The sequence below is a fragment of the Columba livia genome, chromosome 1 (assembly GCF_036013475.1).
Source record: "Columba livia isolate bColLiv1 breed racing homer chromosome 1, bColLiv1.pat.W.v2, whole genome shotgun sequence".
NCBI classification, from domain to species: domain Eukaryota; kingdom Metazoa; phylum Chordata; class Aves; order Columbiformes; family Columbidae; genus Columba; species Columba livia.
In genome coordinates this window covers 79,306,396-79,330,279 of record NC_088602.1, presented here as the reverse complement: position 1 = coordinate 79,330,279, position 23,884 = coordinate 79,306,396, and the positions used below count along the sequence as shown (strand labels likewise).

General features: G+C 36.8%; 1 protein-coding gene across 2 annotated transcripts in view; it reads right to left on the bottom strand.

Annotated features, from left to right (window-relative positions):
- Nucleotides 1-9,609: 9,609 nt before the first annotated feature.
- Nucleotides 9,610-23,884, bottom strand: part of LIPI (lipase I) — a 21,726-nt gene continuing 7,451 nt past the window's right edge. For both annotated transcript variants that reach the window (XM_065064210.1, XM_005511436.3), the window contains exons 2-10: nt 22,657-23,033; nt 21,004-21,112; nt 20,006-20,107; nt 18,468-18,557; nt 17,098-17,265; nt 15,450-15,542; nt 14,312-14,423; nt 13,763-13,936; nt 9,610-9,913 (exon numbers count right to left, since the gene is read on the bottom strand). In XM_065064210.1, the coding sequence (XP_064920282.1) occupies nt 9,826-9,913; nt 13,763-13,936; nt 14,312-14,423; nt 15,450-15,542; nt 17,098-17,265; nt 18,468-18,557; nt 20,006-20,107; nt 21,004-21,112; nt 22,657-23,033 (1,313 nt within the window). In that variant the 3' untranslated portion in view covers nt 9,610-9,825. The remainder of the gene's footprint in view (nt 9,914-13,762; nt 13,937-14,311; nt 14,424-15,449; nt 15,543-17,097; nt 17,266-18,467; nt 18,558-20,005; nt 20,108-21,003; nt 21,113-22,656; nt 23,034-23,884) is intronic.

The following is a 23,884-nucleotide window of genomic DNA, read 5'->3' as shown; positions in this document are numbered from 1 at the left end:
TCTTAAAATGCGATAATATGCATTATATACACCACAACACCTTCAAACCACAAGCACAGTTCCTGACACCTTTCATACGGCCCTCTGTTCCTTTAAGGAAAATCAGCTGGAAATCAAACACTTCAAAGTGAAAGAATTGTGTTGAATCAGAACTGAAAAGCTAAACCCCGTCTGCTCTGCCTCCATAATAAAGACGTCTAGCTATATTTTATAGGATTAGGGGTGTGCCTTGCCATCCAATACATGACAATGCACCTTGTGTTGAGCAGTATGCCACGCTATGATTAACTCTCTGCTTTCTCCTTAGACTTGACTGAAGGGTGGAAACTACAGACTAAACACATACATGAGCTTGGAGTAGATGGATGGAAGGGGGAGATCAGTAGAGCCTTTAAGACATCCTTTGCTCCTTCCTTATGCTATGTATAATGTTTTCTTAATTGGAACAAAGACATAATACATATATTATACACAAACTTAATGTTTTGTGACAGTTTTGAGCACTAAGAAAATCTTTGATCTTTGAGCAAAAAATACCTAATTGCTTGGGACTGCAATTAGGTAGGCTCCTGTTTGAGTGCTTATTTAATTCTCACCTTAATCTTTCACTTATATCACCAGGCGTTTAAGTGCTTTACTGAATCAAACTCTAAAAACTTCATTAACTGAAGTTGAGTCATCACTCAGCCAAGTGTCTAGATCCAAATTTCCACTCAAGATAGATTTCCAAACCTTAAGAAAATGACTTTTTTGACATTTGACACATATTAAAATAGACTTAGAGTTACAGAATTGCATCAATAAAAGGTCAGATGTTAGGCTGATGTTTCTTCTGATTTCACCTCCTTCATTCCCACTGCATTTCCAGCAACATAATTTTAGAGTTATAATTGCCTTCACTTAAGATATTTCTGATTTACGTTTTTAAAAGTGAGAGGTCCGGCATCCCTAGCATTGGCTTGCCCAACATCTGACTTTGTTTTGAAACGCTGAGAAAACCAAACCAGGCTTGCTTTGATAGAATATATTTCTTTATTTCAGCTACTAGGGGTTTTTACTTCATTCTTGGAAATCCCTTGTCACTGCTTCTCACCCACCAGAAAGCTACAAGAATTTGCTTTGATTCGTGCAACTTAATTGACAAAGAAAACATTCTGAGGTTGCAAGTTTGAACATCAAGCTTGTTCAATTAGACTCCTAGTTTGAGCAACTTAAAAATATGTTTTAAGATATTATTACTGTGATAAGTACAATAGATTTCTCTTGAATACAGGAAAAACATAATACTACTATGTGCAGGAGATGATGCTTGTCAGTTCTCAAAAAAACAAAAACAAAGACAAAAAAACCCCACTGCAGCCTAATTCTCCTACTTTCAAATCATTTTGTTAAAACACTGTAGAATTTAATTCACTAAGGATTTTTGAAAGAAGGGGCTGTGTTATCTTACATCTTGCAGGGATTCATTGACATACCAGCTAAAAGGACATAACAGCCTTAGTTAGAAGCACTTCAACATGGGCAAAGTTCCCATCTTAAATATACACAAGCATATTAAGTCTCTGGAAAGTCAAGACTCCTAACCCTCTAACTGCCTTGCTTTTTCCTTTCTCTTTTGAATAGATTATATGTGTTCAAATTGCATTGCCTTGCACAGCTAGCAGATGGGGTTCCCATTCCTAGAACACAACAGATGTATATTCTGCATACACTGTTTGGAACGAGGGTTCTGAAAACACTTGGGTTACTTTTTACTGATGTAAATCCCTGTATGTTCAAGGAACTCTGCTGATTTAAGGTATAGCTACAGAGCTGACTACAGTCTTCCTCTTTGGTCTGTATTTTTTACATTTTACCCTTTTCCACAAACTGCAGACTGAGTATCTACAGGTAGATGAGATGAGAACTCCCTCTACTCCTCTGAGCTGCTGACCATGACGTGCCTCCTGTCTTGAAGTCACTTGGAAACTATGGCCAAGTTAAGAAGCTTTGCTAAGATGCTGGACATTTTAATTTGAGATTTGAGGAAAGGTCTTCATGTGGAAAAGTTCCAACACATACCGATAGATAATCCATGTAACTGTCCTGTTTGTGTTAAATTTTTATGAAGTTTGCCTACTTACACTGGTGGTGATCTTCAGAAAGCCTTACCTAAACAGTTTAGGAGTTCCTGCTTCATTGCCCTGACCTACTCTGGGCTAAATTACTTGCAAAGAGACATGGCCACAAGGCTACTCCTTCCACTCAGGAGTCAAAGTTAGAACAAGCACATCTTAATAATCTCTTCTATCAGTTCACAAATTATATTCATTCAAATTTGAGGTTTCTCTTTTTCCACTACAGTGATTTACTCACTGGAATAGTTACAGACTCGTTGTAGCTGGAGTCTACTGACTGCAACAAGTTCTGTGTAAAATCAGTGTAGTCTACCAATTGTTTCACTATTTGAAACAGTCTTCATGGCTATATATTTATACTTTTTTTGGCTGGGACAGAGTTAATTTTCTTCATAGCAGCTAGTATGGAGCTATGTTTTGGACTTGTGCTGGAAACAGTGTTGCTAACACAGGGATGTTTCAGTCACTGCTGAGCAGTGTTTGCGCAGAGCCAAGGCCCTTTCTGCTCCTCACCCTACACCAGCAGCAAGTGGGCTGGGGGTGCACAAGAGGGTTGGAGGGCACACAGGCAGGACAGCTGACTGCAACTGACCGAAGGGATATTTCACACCATATGACCTCACGTTCAGCATATAAAGCTGTGGGAAAAAGAAGGAATGTGGGAATGTTTGGAGTGATGGTGTTTGTCTTCCCAAGACACCATTGCACATGATGGAGGCCTGATCTCCTAGAGATGGCTGAACACCTGTCTGCCCACGGGAAGCAGTGAATGAATCCCTTGTTTTGCTTTGCTTGTGTGCACAGCTTTTGCTTTACCTAATAAACTACTTCTACCTCAACCCACCAGTTTATTATTCACTTTTACCCTTCTGATTCTCTCCCACATCCCACCAGTGGGGAGTGAGGAAGGGGCTGGGTGATGCTTAGTGGCTGGCTGGGGTTAAACCACAGCAATATTGAATTAGAATAAATACTGAGACAGGTTGATATGATTAAGAATACATTAATAAAGCATCATTCATTTAGTTTACTAGTGCTTTGTTAGTTCTTAATCTAAATATTGGCCTACCTCTCTACAATAGTATTTAAGCAAGTGTATTTTGACCTTAATATCCAAAGTATTCAAAGTTCATTTGCCTGTAACAAAAGAAAAAAAATCTCATTTCCCTTTGCTTACTTATCTTAGAACCTTTGCTTACACTAATGTCTGAACATAACAGGCAAAAACTACTACTACAAATCCAGAACTCTGTCCTTTGAAGATCAGGTAGCACAAAAGAGAAGCATTCTTGTTGTGATCAAAATTTGTGCATGTTGTAGTTTCCTTGACAAGGTTGAGCCCACACTGGCATGCTTAGCTACAGTGAAAGGAACAATTTCAGATGTTTTCTGTATTGTTGTTGGTTTATAGTTTATGTGAAAACGCTGCCCTCTTCTGACTACTTTTTCATTTCTTCTAAAATCCTAACATTTTTCTCATCTCCATTTATATTTCATCCTTTGTTTCTCTGTACATTGTATTGTTAGGACCATAATCCCTTTTCCTTACACTCTTATTCAGAACAGTATAAGAAACTTAGATATGGGAAGGTTAAATACACTATGCAATTAATGTGTAAACTGCTTGCAGTTGATAAACGTGATAAAATTACCACTCCTCCATTACTCAAACAGTCAAGCAGGAAGCAAGATCTTGCATCCAAGGTTCTGTGGTAGTCGGCACACAAGCTGGTTCTTCACCTTTTTAGAAAGTCACACAGAGTCACAGAATCACAGAATGTCAGGGATTGGAAGGGACCTCAAAAGATCATCTGGTCCAATACCCCCGCTGGAGTTGGAACACCTAGATGAGGTTACACAGGAAGGCGTCCAGGCAGGTTTTGAATGTCTCCAGAAAAGGAGACTCCACAACCTCCCTGGGCAGCCTGTTCCAGTGCTCTGGTTCCCTCACTGTGAAGAAGTTTCTTCTCATATTTAAATGGAAGCTCCTGTGTTCCAGTTTGTACCCATTGCCCCTTGTCCTATTGTTAGTTGTGACCGAGAGGAGCCTGGCTCCACCCTTGTGACACTCACCCTTTACGTATTTATAAACATGAATGAGGTCACCCCTCACTCTCCTCTTCTCCAAGCTAAAGAGGCCCAGCTCCCCCAGCCTTTCCTCATACGGGAGATGCTCCCCTCCCTTCTTCATCTTTGTGGCTCTGCGCTGGATTCGCTCAAGTAGCTCCCTAAGGAAGGAAAGGACAGACAGTTCGTCTGGAATTTAGACCAACTGAACACAGACTTTTAAGAGTAAGCCCATTTTACACATTTGCCATGAAGCAGCCTCTGAAGTAAGGCCTGTTGCTAAAGAGTCCCACTCCCATTGAGTACACGGTTCACCTGTGCTTTCCCTATCTCAGCCAATTTTAGTTCCATTCTGCACACCAGCACACTTTCAACAGGAGGGAGGAAAGTGAGCCCAGACCAGGAGGGCACAGAGCACAAGGACACCAGCAGTCCTGTGGGAATCCATGGATGTAAACCTAAACCTCCCTGATCCCATGGATGACTAGCTTGTACTCCAAACAGAGTCTGTTAACTCTAAATTATGTCTTGTAGGGAACAGCAGCATATCATTTCTCTTACACTGTTTTAACAGAAGGCAGAATCTGTCTCAACTTTTTCTGTGTACTTCAGTTCAAAGCATAAGATGTGCACCAAGCTTGCCCACCAGTCTGAAGAGGGTGGTGTAAGCATGCTTCGACTTGAGATCTTGGCTAGGTAGTGGGCATTGTCAAACTGTTCAGCACTAAAACTGATGCATAAATTTGGATATGCTTCAGAAGAAATCTTGGAAACTTCAAAGTGAAAAAATAAGTTGAGGTACCCACTGACTGCCATCAGAGGCAGCTGTCAAATACAGTACGTGACTCTGGACTTAGCGTAAATCCAGGTTTAGTACCTCTTTAGGTCCCCATGTCTGAAACCTTCCTTCCTCACTCATATCAGTTGTGCTGTATTGGTCCATCACTTGCCATCCAAACATTAATGTCTTGAGTGATTACTAATTACCCTTAAATGCTCCTTTACAAGTAACCCATAACTACAAAATTCACATAAAAAGAGCAGATGCTTTTACAGGACTTTCTTCTTCCTAAAAAGATACCTAACCTGCTTTCAGCATCTCCTTACTAAATTGTTTTCCACTTGGCTGTATATAAACTTAGCCATTAATTCCACCAACATGTATCTGCACTTCACCTTACAGAAACAAGCAAACACAATGTGAAATCAATCCTTAGCTGAGGCAGAGATCATAAACAACAGCCTTAACTGTATATAGTATCACAGAAATCAATAAAGCCATCTCAAATTAAACTGGAAAATGGTCTTCTTTTACATGCCTTTGATCTAGACTGCTTCAACCTATTGTGATTTGAGACTGATGCAGTGAACATCTGTATTATACAGTCTTTTGTCTATGTAAGCTACTGCTTACTCCACTTACTATTAGCGTTTAATGAGTTTCTTGACATATCCTCACTGCCATGTCATTTGAAATAGTATAGTTAAAAGAAAAGATGATGTTATCAAATACAAATCAGGTCTAAAAGAAACAAGAAAAACAAGCTTATATTAGTTTTATAAACCTGCCACTTAACAATTTCATCTCCCTGTGACTAAGCACTAAATATAAATATTGCATTAGATTTCCCAAGCTTGTTGCTTTTGATAGAAATAATTTAGAGTTCATTACTGTAAGTATATACTAATGAGATCCCTTTGGTATTATCACAATATACTTATTAATTACAGAGTCTACATTTACTCACGGGATATATCTTTCTTCACATATATAGAGATTGCTCCTTCCAGTTAAACACACTAGATACAAGCAAACTTCTAAAATAAAGTTAACAAAATTTAACATTACAAATTGAGAAGCGTTTCTTGAATGGACACTTTTCCATTTTACAGGTGAGAAAACCAAGGCACAACAGTATCACCAGGCACACAGCAGTCCAGTCCTTATTGCAAATACTGAACCAGAAGAAAATCCGAGTGTTTAGGGTAGTTCTATAAAGCAGATATTTCATTCCAAGTCAAACTACAGGGTGTTTCAAAAAGATGGACTCAATGTCAATTGTGTTGCAGGGTCATCATCTTGCGAATGACTGAGGCTGGGGGCTGTTTGTGTGTTGGCAGAGGCATTCAGTGGCAATCATTTGAAGTGCTACGTCTCATTCTTTCAAGCGGTAAGAGTTTCATTCATGGGTGGTTCGTGGTTGCAGAGATATAGTGATTTCAAACTGGGTCCATCTTTTTGAAGCACCTTGCGTACTGCTTTGAAATTGGGTCCATCTTTTTGAAACACCATATAGTTTGAAATGACCTATTTCTCCACTTTAGATTTTCGCAATAGAAATTGATTTGTGAGTTTTCAGCTCATTCTGAATATTCCTAATGAAAACATACGTAGTAAAATGAAAAATGTTGGTGGATATTTTGTATTCTGACAAAGAATGCAAAACAATACTGCAATGAGTCCAACCTCTCTTCAGCTCTGATGCAGAAGTGTGCTCCACTGAACTGTCATCACCACTTGCTTCAGAACAGGGAACTCCTTGGAAGGTTTTCATTTTCTGTGGTATTCTCTGCTGAGCTTGAGGGAGCTGACAGAATTAGTACAAAGTAGCAAGTGGCAGTGAGCCATAAAAAGCAATGCATTTCCGAACAATTACAGTACATTTTTGTTGGTGCTGGGAGACACAAGGCTACACTCCAAGTGATTAGCCACTTGAGAAGTGCAATTAAGTGATGGAAATGCACTGCCTGGAACAGTCCCTCTTACAAATCGAAATTACCAACTAAGATGGGAAATTAGAAAATGAAATTTTCTTTCTGTCTCATGTTTTTTATTGGAACTTCCTTATTAACTCCACTGCTTCTTTGCTTTTTATCCAAAGTATACCCAAATTAAGGCAACAAACCACTATTCGTGTCCTACCTTTCTTACAGGTATGCTTAAAGTGTGTGAAAATATTATTATTACCTTCATATCTCACCACCGTGCAACATTGTTATTCATGTCTGTATGTCTCCTTGCATCTTTTCAACAGCACATTACCTCACATTTTTCCATGCATTTATAACCAAAAAGTTCTAGAAAGGTATCTCAGTCCTTCACTTTTTCTCGCACATGTCTTATGCTCTACCCCACAACTCAACACATCATGACTGCTTGTGTAGCCATCACTTTGCCAATATGTTTACAATATAGATAAAGGATGCATGAGGCTAGTACTCCATTGTACGTGAGTTATGACTACTGCCTAAAAGCACATATAAGTGCAAGTTGACCTTTCCAAGGGCTGCAATACCAGAGGACTATCCTAATTTTGGGGCATGTAAATGGCAAAGTGTATAGTTTGTAGTGAAAATGCTGACCCCAGCAAATGCTGCCAGGGTAGACGTTTATATGTCTCTGTCTTTAAATAGAGTGAGCTGTTCAAAGTCAAGCTTACGTGGGTGAACAATCCACAAAATAGGGGAAAAAACTACTCATCTGACAACAACATTAATAATAGCTATGGTAGTAAACAAGCACTCAGTTCCATTACTGGAAAGAGCAGTATATCTACCCTTTATGCTGCCAATTTAGAGCTAATACAATTTCATTATTTTTTCTGGATATTAACTTGAAATGGAGTATCTCAAGCAAAATAAAAGTTTACAGTCAAAAAGCATATTCACACCTCCATATTTAAGGTCTTCTCAGCAGGATACAAAATCAATGAAAAAAAAAAAGTAAAAAAAGGATATTAAATATAAAAGTGAAACAAAAAACATATAAAAATATAAAACTTTACAGAAGATGTAGAAAGCAACTTTAAAAGGAAATGTAAGAAGACATTTGATATATTTCTATGCCTGAACATCTGTGTCACCCATTGAAAGATTCTAGTTCAAGACATCTGAAATGTATGTCACTTTTATAAAGGGACATAAGAAACAAGTGTTTGGAGGCAAGGGGATGAAAGAAAGAAGGCTTGGCTCAGAGACCTGTAAATGGGAAGCTAGGAGTAATGAGAGGAAGGCTGGACAAAAACCTGCAGAATTAAAAGCAGAATAAGAGTAGTTTAAAAAAAAAAAAAAGAGAGAGAGAAATAAAACTAAATAAAATAAAATAAAATAAAATAAAATAAAATAAAATAAAATAAAATAAAATAAAATAAAACAGAATAAAACAATAAAATAAAAACAAGAACACCTCTCCATCCACATGCATATAAGCAGAGAAAAATGTCTTTTCCTGTGTGTCTCCTAATGACTCTGTCAGAGGCAAGGAACAAAGAGGTGTACAATAAAATGATAAAGCTGAGAAAGACACCACCTGAAAACATCTATGGTAACATAATTAACATTTCTATAGAATATATATTTTTTAAAGTCAGTCTATGAGAAAGTCTGCACTTGCTTGTCTAGCCAAAGTAAAAGCATGTGCAATGGCTGGTTCAGAGCTTTGCACACGCTGACCAGCATGCTGGAGCTGCCTCTTGCAATGGAAAGCACAAAGTCATAACTTGCTTTCCCTTCCTTAGGACACCAGTGTCCATCTTCTTTCTAAGCCAACTGTTGACTTTCAATAAAACTGAATTCATAGGTTTTGGACATCCCACTCTGACATTCAAATGAATTGATCAATAGGTTCAACTAAGTGTTGCTGTCAAGAGCAGGGACAGCAATGGCATAGGAAAGAAAGGAAAAGGATAACATGCATATGACTCATTTATATGAGAAACCAGGGTTAAATACATAAAACAACCTTGAAGAAGAAAAATATACATATCTGTTCTTCAATCAGTACCATCAGGAAAGGCAATCTGGCACTGGAAAACCTTTTTCTTAACTGGAGGAGGAGATCTTTATGTAGGGCTTATTCCTGCTCACATTTCAATAGGTGAAGAGCTGTCATCAATCTCAGCCTGAGCAGCAGCTCTAATTTCAGGAGGCCCAAAAAGAAACATAATGAAAATGCATTTATTTCATCTTTAAGTTATTATCTTCAGAACAGACTTTAGAATTGCTTCATATCTGAAGCAACACTGCCCTGCCCATAGGTTTAATAAAAAAAAATCTGTACAGTTGCAATAATATTCATCTATGGTGAGCATAAAGATAACTCGTTTAAATAGCAATTTTACATATGTGCCCAGAGATCTTATTGTTCCAGTTTATCAGAGACTGAGCGATTCTATAATGAGAAAATGTGAATTCATTTATCCAATAAACATAGCATAGCAAAACTGCTGTGCATTAGATCTGCAGATTACATGTACAGTATACTAAATTCACTTAGTGGACACATAATAATGTTACCATGTAAAAGCCATTACAAATAATAAATAATTAAATACATGTATGACTTGAGAAATAACGTGTCAGGATTATGTAGATAATTCATATTTAATTCAGTGGTTGCTTCACTGCTAACAAATAATAACAAACAGACCACAATACACTTACTTTATTCAAATTTCCCAAACACATAGAATCTGAACTTTTCAAGTAATTTCACCCTAAGGCACTCCAAGTAAGTGATGCAGGTAGACTCTGGAAAATAAATCTAGCTTATCTCATTTCCTTTCCTATTGCAGTCTTTATCCTGAGGAAGAATCAAAATGTCACTGCTATAAGACAAATTAAATTAGTAGAAGCTCTCTCTTCATGTACCCTTCTCTGGGCAAGGAATAGGTTTGAAAGTCAGTTCAGTGTTCTCCATCAGTACAAAATCATATCTGCACAGCTGCAGCCTACAAAAGCAGAAAAAAAAAAAAATGTGCACAACAGAAAAAGTTAACATTAATAGAAAAATATTTCAGTATTTGATTTATGAAACCTCCAGCATTTACCACCTCTCAGAGATGGTACTCAGGACAAGAATGTCTTCTTGTCTAAGTTTACACTCTATTTTATGCATCACTCTATTTTTTTGCCAGACAGAACAACAATCAGCTGAATGGTGCAAAGTGGCATGATAAGAAGTGTATCACATTAGTCTCAAATGCAAAGATGCAGTACTTCATCCATTAAAGCTGTTAATCTGCATTTAAATTAATTCTTTAGAACGATTGTCCAAGAACAGTCCAATTCCTGTTAACACTGAGCCTGAATAACTTACTCTGAGATCCCTAGGTATGAAAGTTTCCCTGAATAACTTACTCTGAGATCCCTAGGTATGAAAGTTTCCCTGCTTTAATTCCACAGAGGAAAGTAGAAAACCACACCATTATATCTTCTAACTCTTTCAGTTGCAATGGTAGCATGCATAAGAAAGTTTCATGCAAGAAAGTAATTAGTCATGTAAACACCTAGAACACTCAGAACTGCATAATACTACAAGCAGAGGTCACAAAGGGAGTCACACACAGACACAATCTTCTTTTTAAGGTCAACACAGATACTCTGCCTTTTAGGGCAGAGATAGCTCATAGCTCTGCCCTTCATGTGCTACTACAGATAGATGCTGAGAGCTGGTTTGAACAGTCAAACAAGTAGCATAGCCTCTGATGACACCTCTAAGGGCATACAAGCTACAAAACTTACTTTATTTAAAATTATCTTCTATATTGCTCTGAACTCACAGAAGTGGCTATACAACACATTCCACCTTGGCCTGAGATGCAGCATGCAGTGAAACAGCTAAAGGACAAAGTCTGAGAAAGAACATCCCACCAGGCACTTCTGTTGTTGCCCATTAGTGTGACATATCCAACCAGTCGAGGCCCCACCTGTCTGTATGTGAAAGGACTGATGGACTTCTAGATAAGAATTTGAGGCCCTTTAAGGACCCCACAAAGCTATGATAGTAGATTTTATGACTAAGAAGTTAAAGACAAATTCCAGTATTCTGTATGATGCAAAGCATAGAATTTCATTCAGTTCTTCATTCACAATTTGTTCTGATTTGAATTTAATAGTTTACTATGATTTTTGTAGAGGGAGAAAAAAAGACATAAAAGCACAGAAATTGCCAGCACTTTAAAAGTCCCTACAAAGTATCATGAAATAAATCACAAATTTCCAACCAGAAAAATTAGAGGTTATTATATGTATCTGTTTCCTCACTTGACTTTCAATATCCCATGTAACAATACAATGCTGTATTTTGGGCACATTTGCAACAGTATTTGCAACACAGCAGCACAATGTGTTCACACAGCCAGTTCTTCAACAGCAGCTGTCACCTGGCAAGGCCTCTATGTAACCCCAGGGGATATAATACTTAGGCAAACAGTAACAATGAATACTAGAAATAAAAATGTATGTTTTCCAAAATATTGTATTTCATTTGACATGCAACACACCAAAGCTTGTGATTATTGAGTACTAGGAATGCCTTATGGGAGAGAAGCCTTGAGAAAGGAGTAGGTTCTGTTCACCAATAACGAGCAAAACACAAATTTTTTTTTTGGTTAGGTGAGGCTTTCATAGTCCCTCATTCCACGTGGCTTCTCTGCTGTCTAGAAGGGCTGTCTGCAAGGGCACACCACTCTCTTGTTCAGTAGAGGGATTAATAAGGTCTTCTATTTTATAACTTGTGTTCTCATTTTGGTTAAAAAAACCCCAAGAGTGGCTGGGCTAAGTATCTTTGAGACATTCACCTTCCCCATCAGTTGAGTTTGAATTGACTGACAGGTTCAAAAGCTCTTTGGGAGAACTGACACCTGGACACACACAAGTCAGAAAAACTTTCTGGTTTTATGGGTTAGCAGGAATGATTTTTCTGTGAGGCCAGAAGAAGAGTCCAAAAATTATATATGCCTTTTAGCACCCTCATGTTCACACAGCACCTGTGTGAATAATGGACCAGCCCAGAAGGCCATTGTCAGTGATATTTGCCAAACTCCCACTGTCTGCTATTAACCCAGATCTGGGGAGACCGAGACTCCTATTGTCTTTTATCCCTGCACCTGTCCCCTGATTTTTACCTACTACTTTATTATATGAATAATTTAAATATTTTAATGTAGTTTCTAGTTAATTATCCTGTAGTCAAGTAATTGTTGTAATTATATATAATGGAATAAGGTAAATATAGGTAGTTATAATTACAATGAGCAATTATGCAATTACACAATCCAATAGTCTCATAACATCTGCATTTAAATTACCTTCACCTGCTGATTCAATACACTGTTTTCCATTGCTATGTGAAAGTACCTAATGTGCCTATATGGCTCCCATCTGATGAGGTTCCATAGGAAAGAGTTTAGTGGGTCCTATTTTAAAGCAAATCAAGTGCATCTTACTTTAAAACTAACAAGAGTCAGAGTAACAGAATGAAAACTCAAAATCAGTAAGGGCTGCTCACTGAAAATCTTCCTTATTTGCTAGATCACTATCTGAAAAATGCCTGAATGCTGACAGGATTCCATGAAATGTATCTTCTGATTTATCGTCATGGGGTTGAGAAATCAAATTGCAATATGATTTAGAGCTTTAACTATCTCTCATCACCAAATACTTTTAAATAAAATCATGTCAGTTCACCTGAGAGCTTGAGACTTACGGCATTCAACAAGTTAGCAAAGTCAAATGTAAATGCATTCTGGGGTACTATTGATTATTGAGTGTTCTCTTTCTTCCTAAGACTCTCCTACCTGTCTCGTCCTCTTTTCCAGTAAATATGAAATAGTAGATTAATTTACAAGGTTTCATAATTTTTACAAAGAATCATACCCAATTCCTACTAAACTAGTATCATAGATCAAATCAGAAAGCCTTAAATGTTGTTTCTCAAGTTAACAAAATAAGTAAGTCTTACTACTATTGTGATATTATTCCCACTCATTACTTGATAACTATTATTTTAAATTCTGACTTTGTTGAACCTTCCATTCATATGAAACAAATAAATGTAACAACTCAAACTAAAGTACTCCTGCTACTCCTGGGTATTTCTTAACTATTCCATGTAATACATTATTTTCACAAGATGAAAATGTAAAATTTAATTGCTAGTGGTATTGTACAAGTAACTCTGGAGATCTAAAAAATGAACTTATGGCAATACTGCTGAAGTACTTTAAACCAGAAATAATTAATAAAAGCTTAGCAATGACACTTAATTATAAAAAAATGCAGATGATTTCTTTTTAAGTGTAGGCAACCATAGACTGTGTTTTGGTCTTGGAAAGTCTTTACCTTCAACAACAAGACAAAAAACCTGTTCCAGTCACAGAAGTTACTGAAGTGTTCCATTTCACATCTAAGCGTGAAAAGCTGTGTACGGACACATGATTAAAATCAGAAAAGTGCTTAATAAAATTTATCTTCTGGAAGAGAACTTAACCACATAGGTGTAAGTCAGGCTTGTCTACTTAAGTGGTCCTTGAAAATCCATTGCAACCAGACAGCAGCAGGCTGTGGTAACAAGCAGCATCCTGACATCTACATGTAAAAAGGGTGCTGTGCACTAAATGTTAAAATAGAGAGAAGCTCTTCCACATGATAAATCTGATTCTAGGTAGGCTGAGAAGGATATTCATGCATTTAGGAATATGTGATTAAAAAAATCAATAGGGGGAAATACAGATTTCTGAGGAAACATCCTGCACAGTTTAGTTCATAAACAACTTTGATATATGAGAAACACTTACCTTTCTGGATTATTAAGGGATTTCAGCCTCATCTGGAGAATCCTAAGTTTGTGTTTTGGGCCTATTAAAGTCTTCGTAGAAAAGGTCAAGGAAATTTTTGATATTTTGTCAAGGTCTTGGTAAAATCCAGTTAGTATTTTGACTTTTTTATATTGCCGAAATGTCGAAGCTTCACTGAAGAAAAACATTATTTCTAGTCAGGGTTTTGTTAACTGAGTAAAATTAATCATTGCTAAGCATTATTATTAAGATCAGAGATCACATAAGATGTATTGACTTTGAGCATTCAGAACAAGGGCACTAGAACTGGATTCAAACCAGGACCATGCAAGGACCTGGGGTAGTTCATAAATGGAGAGAGGATCTCTTCAGTGTGAGAAGCCTTGCCTCTGACACTGAGCCATATCCAGGAAAAGGAGCTGTGGCCAAGTCTTAACAACCCCATGATACTTTTTTGACTTACAAGTTAGCAAGTTAAAAGGTTTAGGAAGCTCAGAAAATTAGTTCTATAGAGTAATAAAAAAGATTTAGAGACAAAGCACAACATACCTATTCATCTCTGATTCTACTGTGTTTCCAGCATAATCTGTTATTTTAACTTTAATGAAACCTCTCCTAGTGCCTTTATTCCAGGTAGTAATTTCCAGTAAGTAGTTATACACTGCAAAAAGAAATAGGAAATAAGATTCAAAGAAAGACCTCAACAGGATACAGTTGTTATTATCACACTCTTAAAAGTATTCACTGGTTGATGATAGGAATAGTGACTCTTTACTCCTAAATTATGAGCCCAAAAATTGATCACATCTTTGTTAACATCTCCTTGGCCCTTTGGAAGAAATGGTGTTGTGAGTAACCATGATTACCACTATAACACGAGATATTCAGTCCCTTGTCACAAAACTTGCCAAGATGATGGAAAAAGCTAATGGGAAAATTTGATTTCACTTGCATTCCCTGTAAGCCTGTCCCCACACCCCAAATCAAAGAGCCTTTAACATAACCAATTAGAGGAAGAGTTTGCTAACATTTGCTTATGGTGGTAAAGTCTGTTAATAAAAACAGAAATTGGACAAGGATCTAAACTGGACCTCCACATGCATGGGTAGATATCTAAACTGTTGCAGCTAAAGCCCATGTCATGAGAATTCATACCCATAGAGTATAACCCTGAAACAGTCAGCTAAGATTTTCCTCTGTGGTGTTACTCCTAGGGAGACATGGACTTATAAAAGCTGGAGCAGCTCTAGTTGACTGTGGGGTGCTCTCCTCCTGGACTGGAACACAGAGATGTCTGTTTTCCACCCCCCACCCAGGGAAGCCTTGCTTCCTATTTTTGTTCTCTGAAAATGACAGCAATGATCTCATCTAAGCAGGTTCTCTCAGTCCAGCTTTTTCCCTGTTACTTGATTCTCATTTTCTGGCTTCTTTCTTCCTCTTGGCAGCCCATCCCACTACTTGTAAAGACATATTTCTTTCTCAATTCATATATTGCTTACTCTTCTGCCACAATCATTCTTCTTTTTCCTCCAGTCTCTGAAATGACACTTAGCTCATGGTTTATTACATCATTTTACACAGCAGCTAACAATACCATTCTACTTTTAACATGCTTTCACTCCAGATCAGCTAATAAACAACAGCCAAAATATTTCACAGTTTGTTCTGCATGCATTCAGTCACTCACTGCAGAATGGGTCTTGGTCCGAGGTATCAAAATAAGCTTTTGTTGGTGAACTTTTTGGGATTAGCATTTTTTTCCATCTATCAGCATAATAACCTAAAATCCAAAGTTAAATATTTTATTTCAGACATTTAGCAAAATCCCGATACACATAAAATTACACAAAAGAAACTCACCCAAAGTGACAGATTTGGCTATAATTTTCTTAAATATTCTCTGAGAAAGTAAATTGACTTGGAAAATGCAGGAATCCCCTGAGTATTAGAGAATGTAATATACAAGCATTTTGTTCTTCTAATTTATTAGAATAATAAAAATCATAATAATGTAATAGTTGGAATCTATTTAGTCTAGAGCACTAACTCCAAAAAATAGTGCTGACAAACTCCTGCAGAGGTAATAAAAACAAGCCCAAAAAAGTAGCCCATATATTTGCAGAGAACAGTTACAGCTTCACATTAGGTAAAATTTCTTCCTATCTCTTTTGAATCACTAAAGTATATGTTTTAAACCCTCTAGTCTATTATTGTGGATGTTACTTACTAAAATGTTAGATAAGCTTATGAATGTAAAGTAGAAAAAACTTCTAGTTTATACAATTCCATGCTTATTGTCCTTGGGGCTCGATAACAGTCCTTGTTTCTAAAACGACTGATCCTGTTGTCTGCCTCTGATTTCTATACCTAGTCTGGACAACGAGGGCTAGTTCCAGGCTGCAGAACTTCCACTGCAAGGCAGCGAGCAGGAAAGCTTGCAGCAGAAAGATGCTGCTTCTCCTCTCAGTTCCCAGATTCAGCTGCCTGCCATGTCCTCATAGGTTTTACAGTTATTTTAAAAAAAAAAAAAAAAGAAAAGCCAGCTGACTGCTCAAATATTTCTTCACTTATAGCTCAGGCATTCTGTGCATTCTGAGTAAGTGCATCAGGAATGGTTAATAACAATGCTGGGGAAATCCTGGAGACTTTCTGCCCTACCATAAGGTCCAATTATGGTTGGGTTTACTTATAAAATAGCATACAGAACTACTATCTATGTTTTTTCTTCAAACCTGATCTAACTACTATAGGGTGTATATTCTAATGTAGGATGTAAAAAAGACAAGGTACAAACTGAAAGTCAACTTCTAATTAAATATTTTTGAAATTTCATTCCTAAGAAAACTACCAATTAGGAAATACTCACACTATTGTAGCTCTTTTCAAACTGTCTCCAGATCCTCTCTAAAAGCAATAACACCCCAAACAACTGAAACCCCCTCCAAATAAAAGCTTGATTCCAAAAGAAGAGCCAGAGAAAACATGAAGTTTCTATAACGGTTATTACTGCTAAATAAAACCCACTGGCATTCTAGGCATGACAACACACTGTGAAAGCCTAAAGCAATGAGCTAAGTAGCAGCAGTTTCTCTGTAAAAAGGAAATACTTTGTGGATTCATTTCAGATTGGAAAGCATAATAATCAGAGATTAGGAACATGCCATACCTGTGTCTGACAGAGAAAACTATAAAGCAAAGACATGAACTTTAAACTACTTTAAGCAGCATGCAGCTCTGCACATGATCTATCTCTACAGATCTCTGGATTAGCCCCAGAAAGATCTGGACTTGTCAGAAAATCTCACCCAGCCCAGAGCAGATCTTGTAACACTTACCCAGTACTGGACAGGACATAGGCTGGAAAGCTTCACAATCAACACATTTTCCTCTCTTGTAATCCAAGTAAGAGTCACAAGGATATGTTATTATGTTGCACCTTCTTTTCAAAGATGCTAAGAAGAGGAAGACAGATCTTTGATGGTCACACTTAAAATACTGAAGTCCTTCAGGAAAGAAAAAAATAATACAAAGAATATGTAATCATTTTTCTTTACGAAAGAAAAGACACTATCAAAGTAATCCCATTTACTTCAGTCATTCTTAGATAACCATGCTTTTATTCTCTGGTTAACTGACCTCTAAGTGTGAAAAATGGGCGCACACACACAAGAAGAAGAAATTGAAGACTATTTTGAATATTACAGGTATAGAAAAAAGTCTGCAGGGTATTATATGTAAGAAATAGTCTATCAAGTCACATTAAATTTACAGAATTTTTAGTTATAAAGGCTGAGTCTGAGTTAAAATTTGTCTTGTTGCATCCAGTGCAGAACATTTTGGCAGAAAAAGCACTCTGAGAAATACTTCAGAGATTCATATCTAGTTTTTTTCAGAGGTACTAAATTTCTTTCTCTCCTAGAAAAAACAAACAAACAAACCAAAACAAAACAAAAAAACACAAAACACACAACAAACAAAAAACCAAACAAACAAACAAATAAAACCAACACAAACAAAAAATATATACAGTACAGGTGAAGATAATCCTAAGTCTTAAGAGATTCTCCCATACTCCCAGACAGCACTGTGCAGATTAGTAGTAGAAACATAGACAGACATAAACATATCCAAAAGGAGAAAAGGAGTGAGCAAAAACAATAGGCAGCAACATTGCCTAGGATTTACAGAGGCTGAAATAAGAAAAATTCTGCAGCAAAAGATCATGTCATAAAACTGTTTTCATCCTACAGCCTGAAAGGCCTATCCAAAACCTAGTTCAGCATTGCCAACCAGGAGGAACCTAAGACATGGTGAAGACTTGAAAGCTTTGCCTTGCATGCCATATGGAAGTGACCCTGTCCAAATGACTTGGACACAAACATCTTCCCCCATGCCTAGCCACAAATAAACACCGAAAAATAATTATCACTATATGCAGATCACATATATAATATAATAATATAATTCCATCATACCAATAACAGTGGTATGGTGGAATGTGTAGGCTTAGCGGAAGATCTTTTTTAAAAAAATGTCAAATGTCTTTGTTATTTCTCATTTGCTGAGTGGGGATGGAAAAGACAGAATACAATGCCCTCAGCTCCTATATTACCAGATATGTGAAGCATCCGTTGAATTTAGCTTAACCTTTTTTGTTATTTGATCTCAAACTCTTTTCTCATTAATCGAACACATGTTTATTTACCACTGAATACTGTTTTTGGACAACCAGGCTGATCCATTCCACCATTTGGATAGAAATCAATGGTTCCTAAAGGTTTCTTGAAACCTAGTGCTAAAGTAAAAACATAATGAATCAGAAAAACAGAAACAGAATTATGCAGTAATTTATTTATCATAACATTCATAATAAAATAGCATGGAAACATTTAAGAAAACTTTTGCAATTATACAATTCTTTTGTTCTGTAAACAGAAGTTGTGTTATTAGTAAAAATCTGTGAGTTTTTTTCTTTTTAAGAAAATTATATGCATGTAAATTGCTGTACAGAAATGTATACAAGTTTGTTTAAGATTCCTCCTGCCACGAAGAAAAAGGAAAGAACAGAAGCAACTATTCGGTGCTGTAGCTGAGACATTATTTACACAATTTATGAAATTTGTGTTCTCTCTTGCAACCAAAATTCTTTACCAATTTAATTTTCATTAGGATAAATTTTTCCATTTTTTGTACATGACAATGGATTTTACACTAACTTAAGCAGTATATCAACACAGAAAAATCTGTATCTGTCCTATAAAAGACCATGGGTGAGATGTAGCACAATTTGACCTACCTTTCATTTCACCACAAATTATTTTTATTGACATAATTGGAACATTACAAAAACTGATGTTTTAAAGCTTCATATATAAATTTGTATGGTTAAATTGTTAATGTTTATACTATTAAAGAAACTGATATGAAACTACACAAATCATGGGGCAAGTGTTGGTAGGTTTGAAAGGTTCACTAACAGTTTTGAGAAAAAAAATAAACCAGATTATAGCATAGATGAAGCAGACTTTACAGTGTTTTTGATTTTAACCTTACAGTAATGTGATTTAGAATTCTAAGCAGTTGATCTGTAGTGTACTACCATGATACAGCTGAGACTGGCTGTCTCAGAAGGGACTAATTCAGAGATAATTATGTGCTTACAACCTCTATGTTCATACGCACTAGCACAGCAAAAGAATGTTAATGCTAAACTATTTTGGAAATAGCAGTATCATAAATTAATGCAATAGGTACACTTTATTCAATGTGCAGATTTGGGTTTTTTTTGTATTCAGAAGGAACAGACTATAACAAACAAGACATAAATGACAGTGGCAGAATTGTTAGTTTTGCATGACATTTAATGGACTCCTGACTATACGGTTATCTACATATGCCTTCAGTTAGCTGTTGGACATAAGTTATTTCAATATTTTCAGGTTCGGTTATGAAACTTCACTCAGTAACATGGCTACTCATGTCAGAACTGAACAAAACAGGCCATCATTGCTTAAGCCATTAAGAAAATTTAGTTTAAGTTTCTTGATGAACAGGCATAGTAACATACAGTATGATTTCTAAAGTATAGACATTGTTAGAAAGCAACAGCACAGGAATCCACCTGATAACATAAAACATACTTTTGCAGCCCTATTTGGATGTTACAGAAAAAGCTTATCCCTTCTCTTTTGCTTTCCTGCCTTTTCTCAAGTTGAAATAGGAAAGTTAAGGCTATGTCATTACCATCAGTATCTGAATGAATTACATCAATAAATTGCGCATCAGTACGATCCAGTCGCTCCTCTGGTGGTTGTTGAGTGAATGAAGGGCCCGCTGGATCAAGACCTAAGTGAAAATAACACAGGCATTACAAACCCTGCGGTCTGTTTCTACAGATATAAAGACTGATATTTAAGCATTATTCATCAGTGACTCTTCATTTTCCTGGGATAAGAACAAAACCCAGCACAATTCTTCTCAAGTTTCCATTCTTCAGCTTGCTTAGCACCTTTTCTGATAATTAACTTAGTGAGCTTCCTTCTTAGTGAGCTGCAGTGAGTTTTGCTCCTTCATCACAAGAAGCATCTGGAGCCTGTGCAACCAAATGGGCACTGTGGATTCTGCTCTAGAACCAGCTAAAAGTTAATCCTAAACTTCATGCAACGCTGGTCTGGAAAGATGTACCCAAATGACAATACTCCCGTTCTCACTGTATGCACCACTTCCCACAGATTAGAATGGTGAAAGATGTAACAAGTATAAGGTAAGATTTGAAGTATCCATTCACAGGCTGGACACCTGATTTAATCACCCTGTAGCAGACAGCCCAATGTACTGAAGCCCACACCATGTTCAGATACCTCACACTGAAACTAGATCCTTGTCCCTGATCCCTGTGGTCTGACCAAAAGGTTTTGAACTTTCCTTCAGAAGGACCTGACTTGCTCCATCAACTAGACAGAAACTCAGGTAGTATGCCATGGAACTTAAGTGGCATTTGGATGTAGCACTCAATTTTCATTTGAGAGACTAGAGGTAAACAGGTTGGAAAATTTCAGCTGTTACTTACGTCCTGAAGGTAGACTTTACAATTTTCTGAACTTCTAATAGGGATACATCTTTCCTTGTGTATGTAACTAAATAATCAGTTCTCATTTGTCAGTATTTCAGTGCTATCATCTGTATGCTTAGCAGCTATGGCAACAATACAAAGTACATTAAAGTGGGATTAAAAACCTTACCTGTAATTCTGCCAACTTTGCCATTATACTTCTGGCCAACAAAGCCAGCTATATGAGCCCCAAGACTAACACCAATCATATAGATTGTGTCAAGAGAAGCTCCATCTACCTATCAAGGAAAAAAAAAAACAAGAACAAAGCAACAACCACACAAATGGTTAACTGAACAGACATCAGCAGACTGATTTAGCTTTCACTTTTTGTTAGTACTCTAAGTTATATTTCTAACTCTCTAACTTTAAAAACAAATAGGAATTATAAAGTTCTTTTCACATTGACATTCTGTATTAGTTAAATAGTGTAGTAATTATGAAATTATTTGACTAGAAAAACGTAAAAAGGAAGCTTGAGTCACATTTCTTTCAAACTGTCACAGTAGTTAGAAGGGGACAATGGGGAGGGAAGAGGAAGACATTTACCAGATAACAAGAAAGATGAACCAAAACTATGAACTAGGGAGAAAAAAAAACATCTACCTCCCCCTGCCTTATCCTTCCAATACTATAAATTTAAAACATAATACTATTAACACTTATGCCACATATCTGCTGAATAATGGTGACAAATGCACACTTGCAGGAAAGTCTAAATATGCCCATTCTACAAAGTAGGCAGTATTAAAAAAACAAACCAAAAAACTACTGAAGAACTCTGAAATAGTATCAGCAGACCTGTTATAATCTCTGCAAAGTGATGGGAAAATACATGGGGCCTGAAATATTAATGCATCTCAAAATGAATTAACAAAGCCCTCATGACAGCTTGCAAGTGTGAAACTGATAGCTATGGACACAACATACCCCACCACCATCACTTTGACGATCCACACAACAAAATCAGCCCAAGCATGCCTTGCAGCCATTGCTTTGCCAGGCATATCTGTAACCAACAATCAACCAAAAATCTGCATCAAGGAATTTGCAAATTACACCTTTTTAACCCACTCTGGATTGGCCACTGTTCTTATACTTTTTTTTTTTTTTTTAAATTCCATAACAATAAATTAATTGTCATAATCACAAATCGTTATCACCACATCTAGTCCCAGAGGGCAGATACTGGTAGGGTCTCTCTTCTTTCACCCCATCCTTCCTCAGAATGCTGGGTTTTTTACTCAAATTCCAAATCAATATTTTCTTACTGAACAGCATTCAAAATTTCTCAGAATGGCTGGGAAAAAAATGGTGAGAATGGAAGAAAAATCAAGTGATAAATCTAACAATGCCATAAATGAGATTATAACATCATCATATAAAGCCCAGTTAAGACCACTGGCATCAGCAACTGTTTAAGCAACTCCCTCTAGAGTGCTGGAACAAATATTTGTATCTCTATGAGTGATTTATTTTTCATTTAAAATCCTTAATTACAGTCTTTAAATAGTGAAAAGAGTAGTGTAATATTTTTGTAAAATCTTAATGCTGCATACTGTTTGAACATCTCTCATTTCACTTCCCCACTGGTACATTCATACTTTCCGGAAGACCTAAAACTTTCAGCTGGCTAAAGAAACCAGATGTACTCTTAGACATATTCCCGTGAAAGGGAAATAAGAACTTAGGTGGAGTTAAAGATATGCAGAGGTTTCTTAAATATCCAGTCCCACCCAAACTACCTAAACTTATTCAGAACAAATGCAAATCTCTGCCTTACCAGCATCTGGTCAATATAGTTCTTTAGTATTTCTGCAACTTTTCTGCAGTTTTCAACAGCAATTATATAATTTACAGTTGTAGCACCACGATTCCAATCCACTATAATGAGATTAATGTCTTCTGAAGACAGTAAAAGCTCCTTCATGTCACCTAGCCATGCTGGTGGAGATCCCGTTGGTCTGAAGCCATGAATAACAAAAACAATTTTCTTGGAGGTATCAAGGTACCCAGATGCAGCAACATTATGTTCAATGAGTCTCTCAGAGCAATTTGGATTTTCCCTTGTGTATAGTAGCAGCTGGACTTGGAGTTCTGTTCCAGATAAAGCATTGCCTATATTAAGATCTGTAAATTCAGGACATTTTTCCTCCTCATCTGAAAAAAAGATTAAAATGTTAGACAGTCATTTGATGATTTAGAACACCTGAAATGCTACCTCTACACTTTTCTTTCCACTTTTTTCCAGTAAAAGTGAAGAATTTTTCCAGACCTTTGGAATGAGGTGCCAGAATGTGCACTGAACAACAGGGAGACACAGTTTTAATGACTCTGAAGACACCAGTGTGCTCCTCTGAACCCTTCAAATGCAAAATTAACCTTTCTAATTGTTCTTGCACCATGTATTTTCTCCATAACAAATACAAATTAGTAGTCAGTGTTGATAAGATCATTTGCTTAACCATCAAATCTAGGTTTCAAAATTTTTCACAACTAGTGTGTGTTGTATCAACAAGACCACTGCGGTTGTTTCTTCCTTGTTCAGCCAGGGTGTCAAAGCTGCCAACCCTTAGGCCTTATTGTTTGATCTAGCAGTAAGAAACAGTTGCCCGACAGTATGTGATGAGCCAGAACCCTTCCCTAGTTTTGGATCACTGTAAGGATGCCATTAGCAAGAAACAAAAGAAAGAAGAAACAAAGGACCCTTTTCTGAGTTTGAAAAAAAAAAGAATCTACAAGGTCCATATACATAATGACACAAGAAAGCCTGTAGTATTTAGCATTTCTGTACTCAAGAGAGTTATGGTATACAAGGTTCAGCTGTAGATCAGTCAGCATCAACAAGAGGGTGGAGATTTTTAAAATTGTCTAAAGAGACTTAATTTTTCCTCTGTGTGCTTTATAACATGGAAAGTTAATGCTTAAAAAAAAATCCTTTAGCTGCTAAGCTCACATTGCGTGGATAAGCCACTTCAATATTCTGGGCACAACACTGACAGCTGTCACAG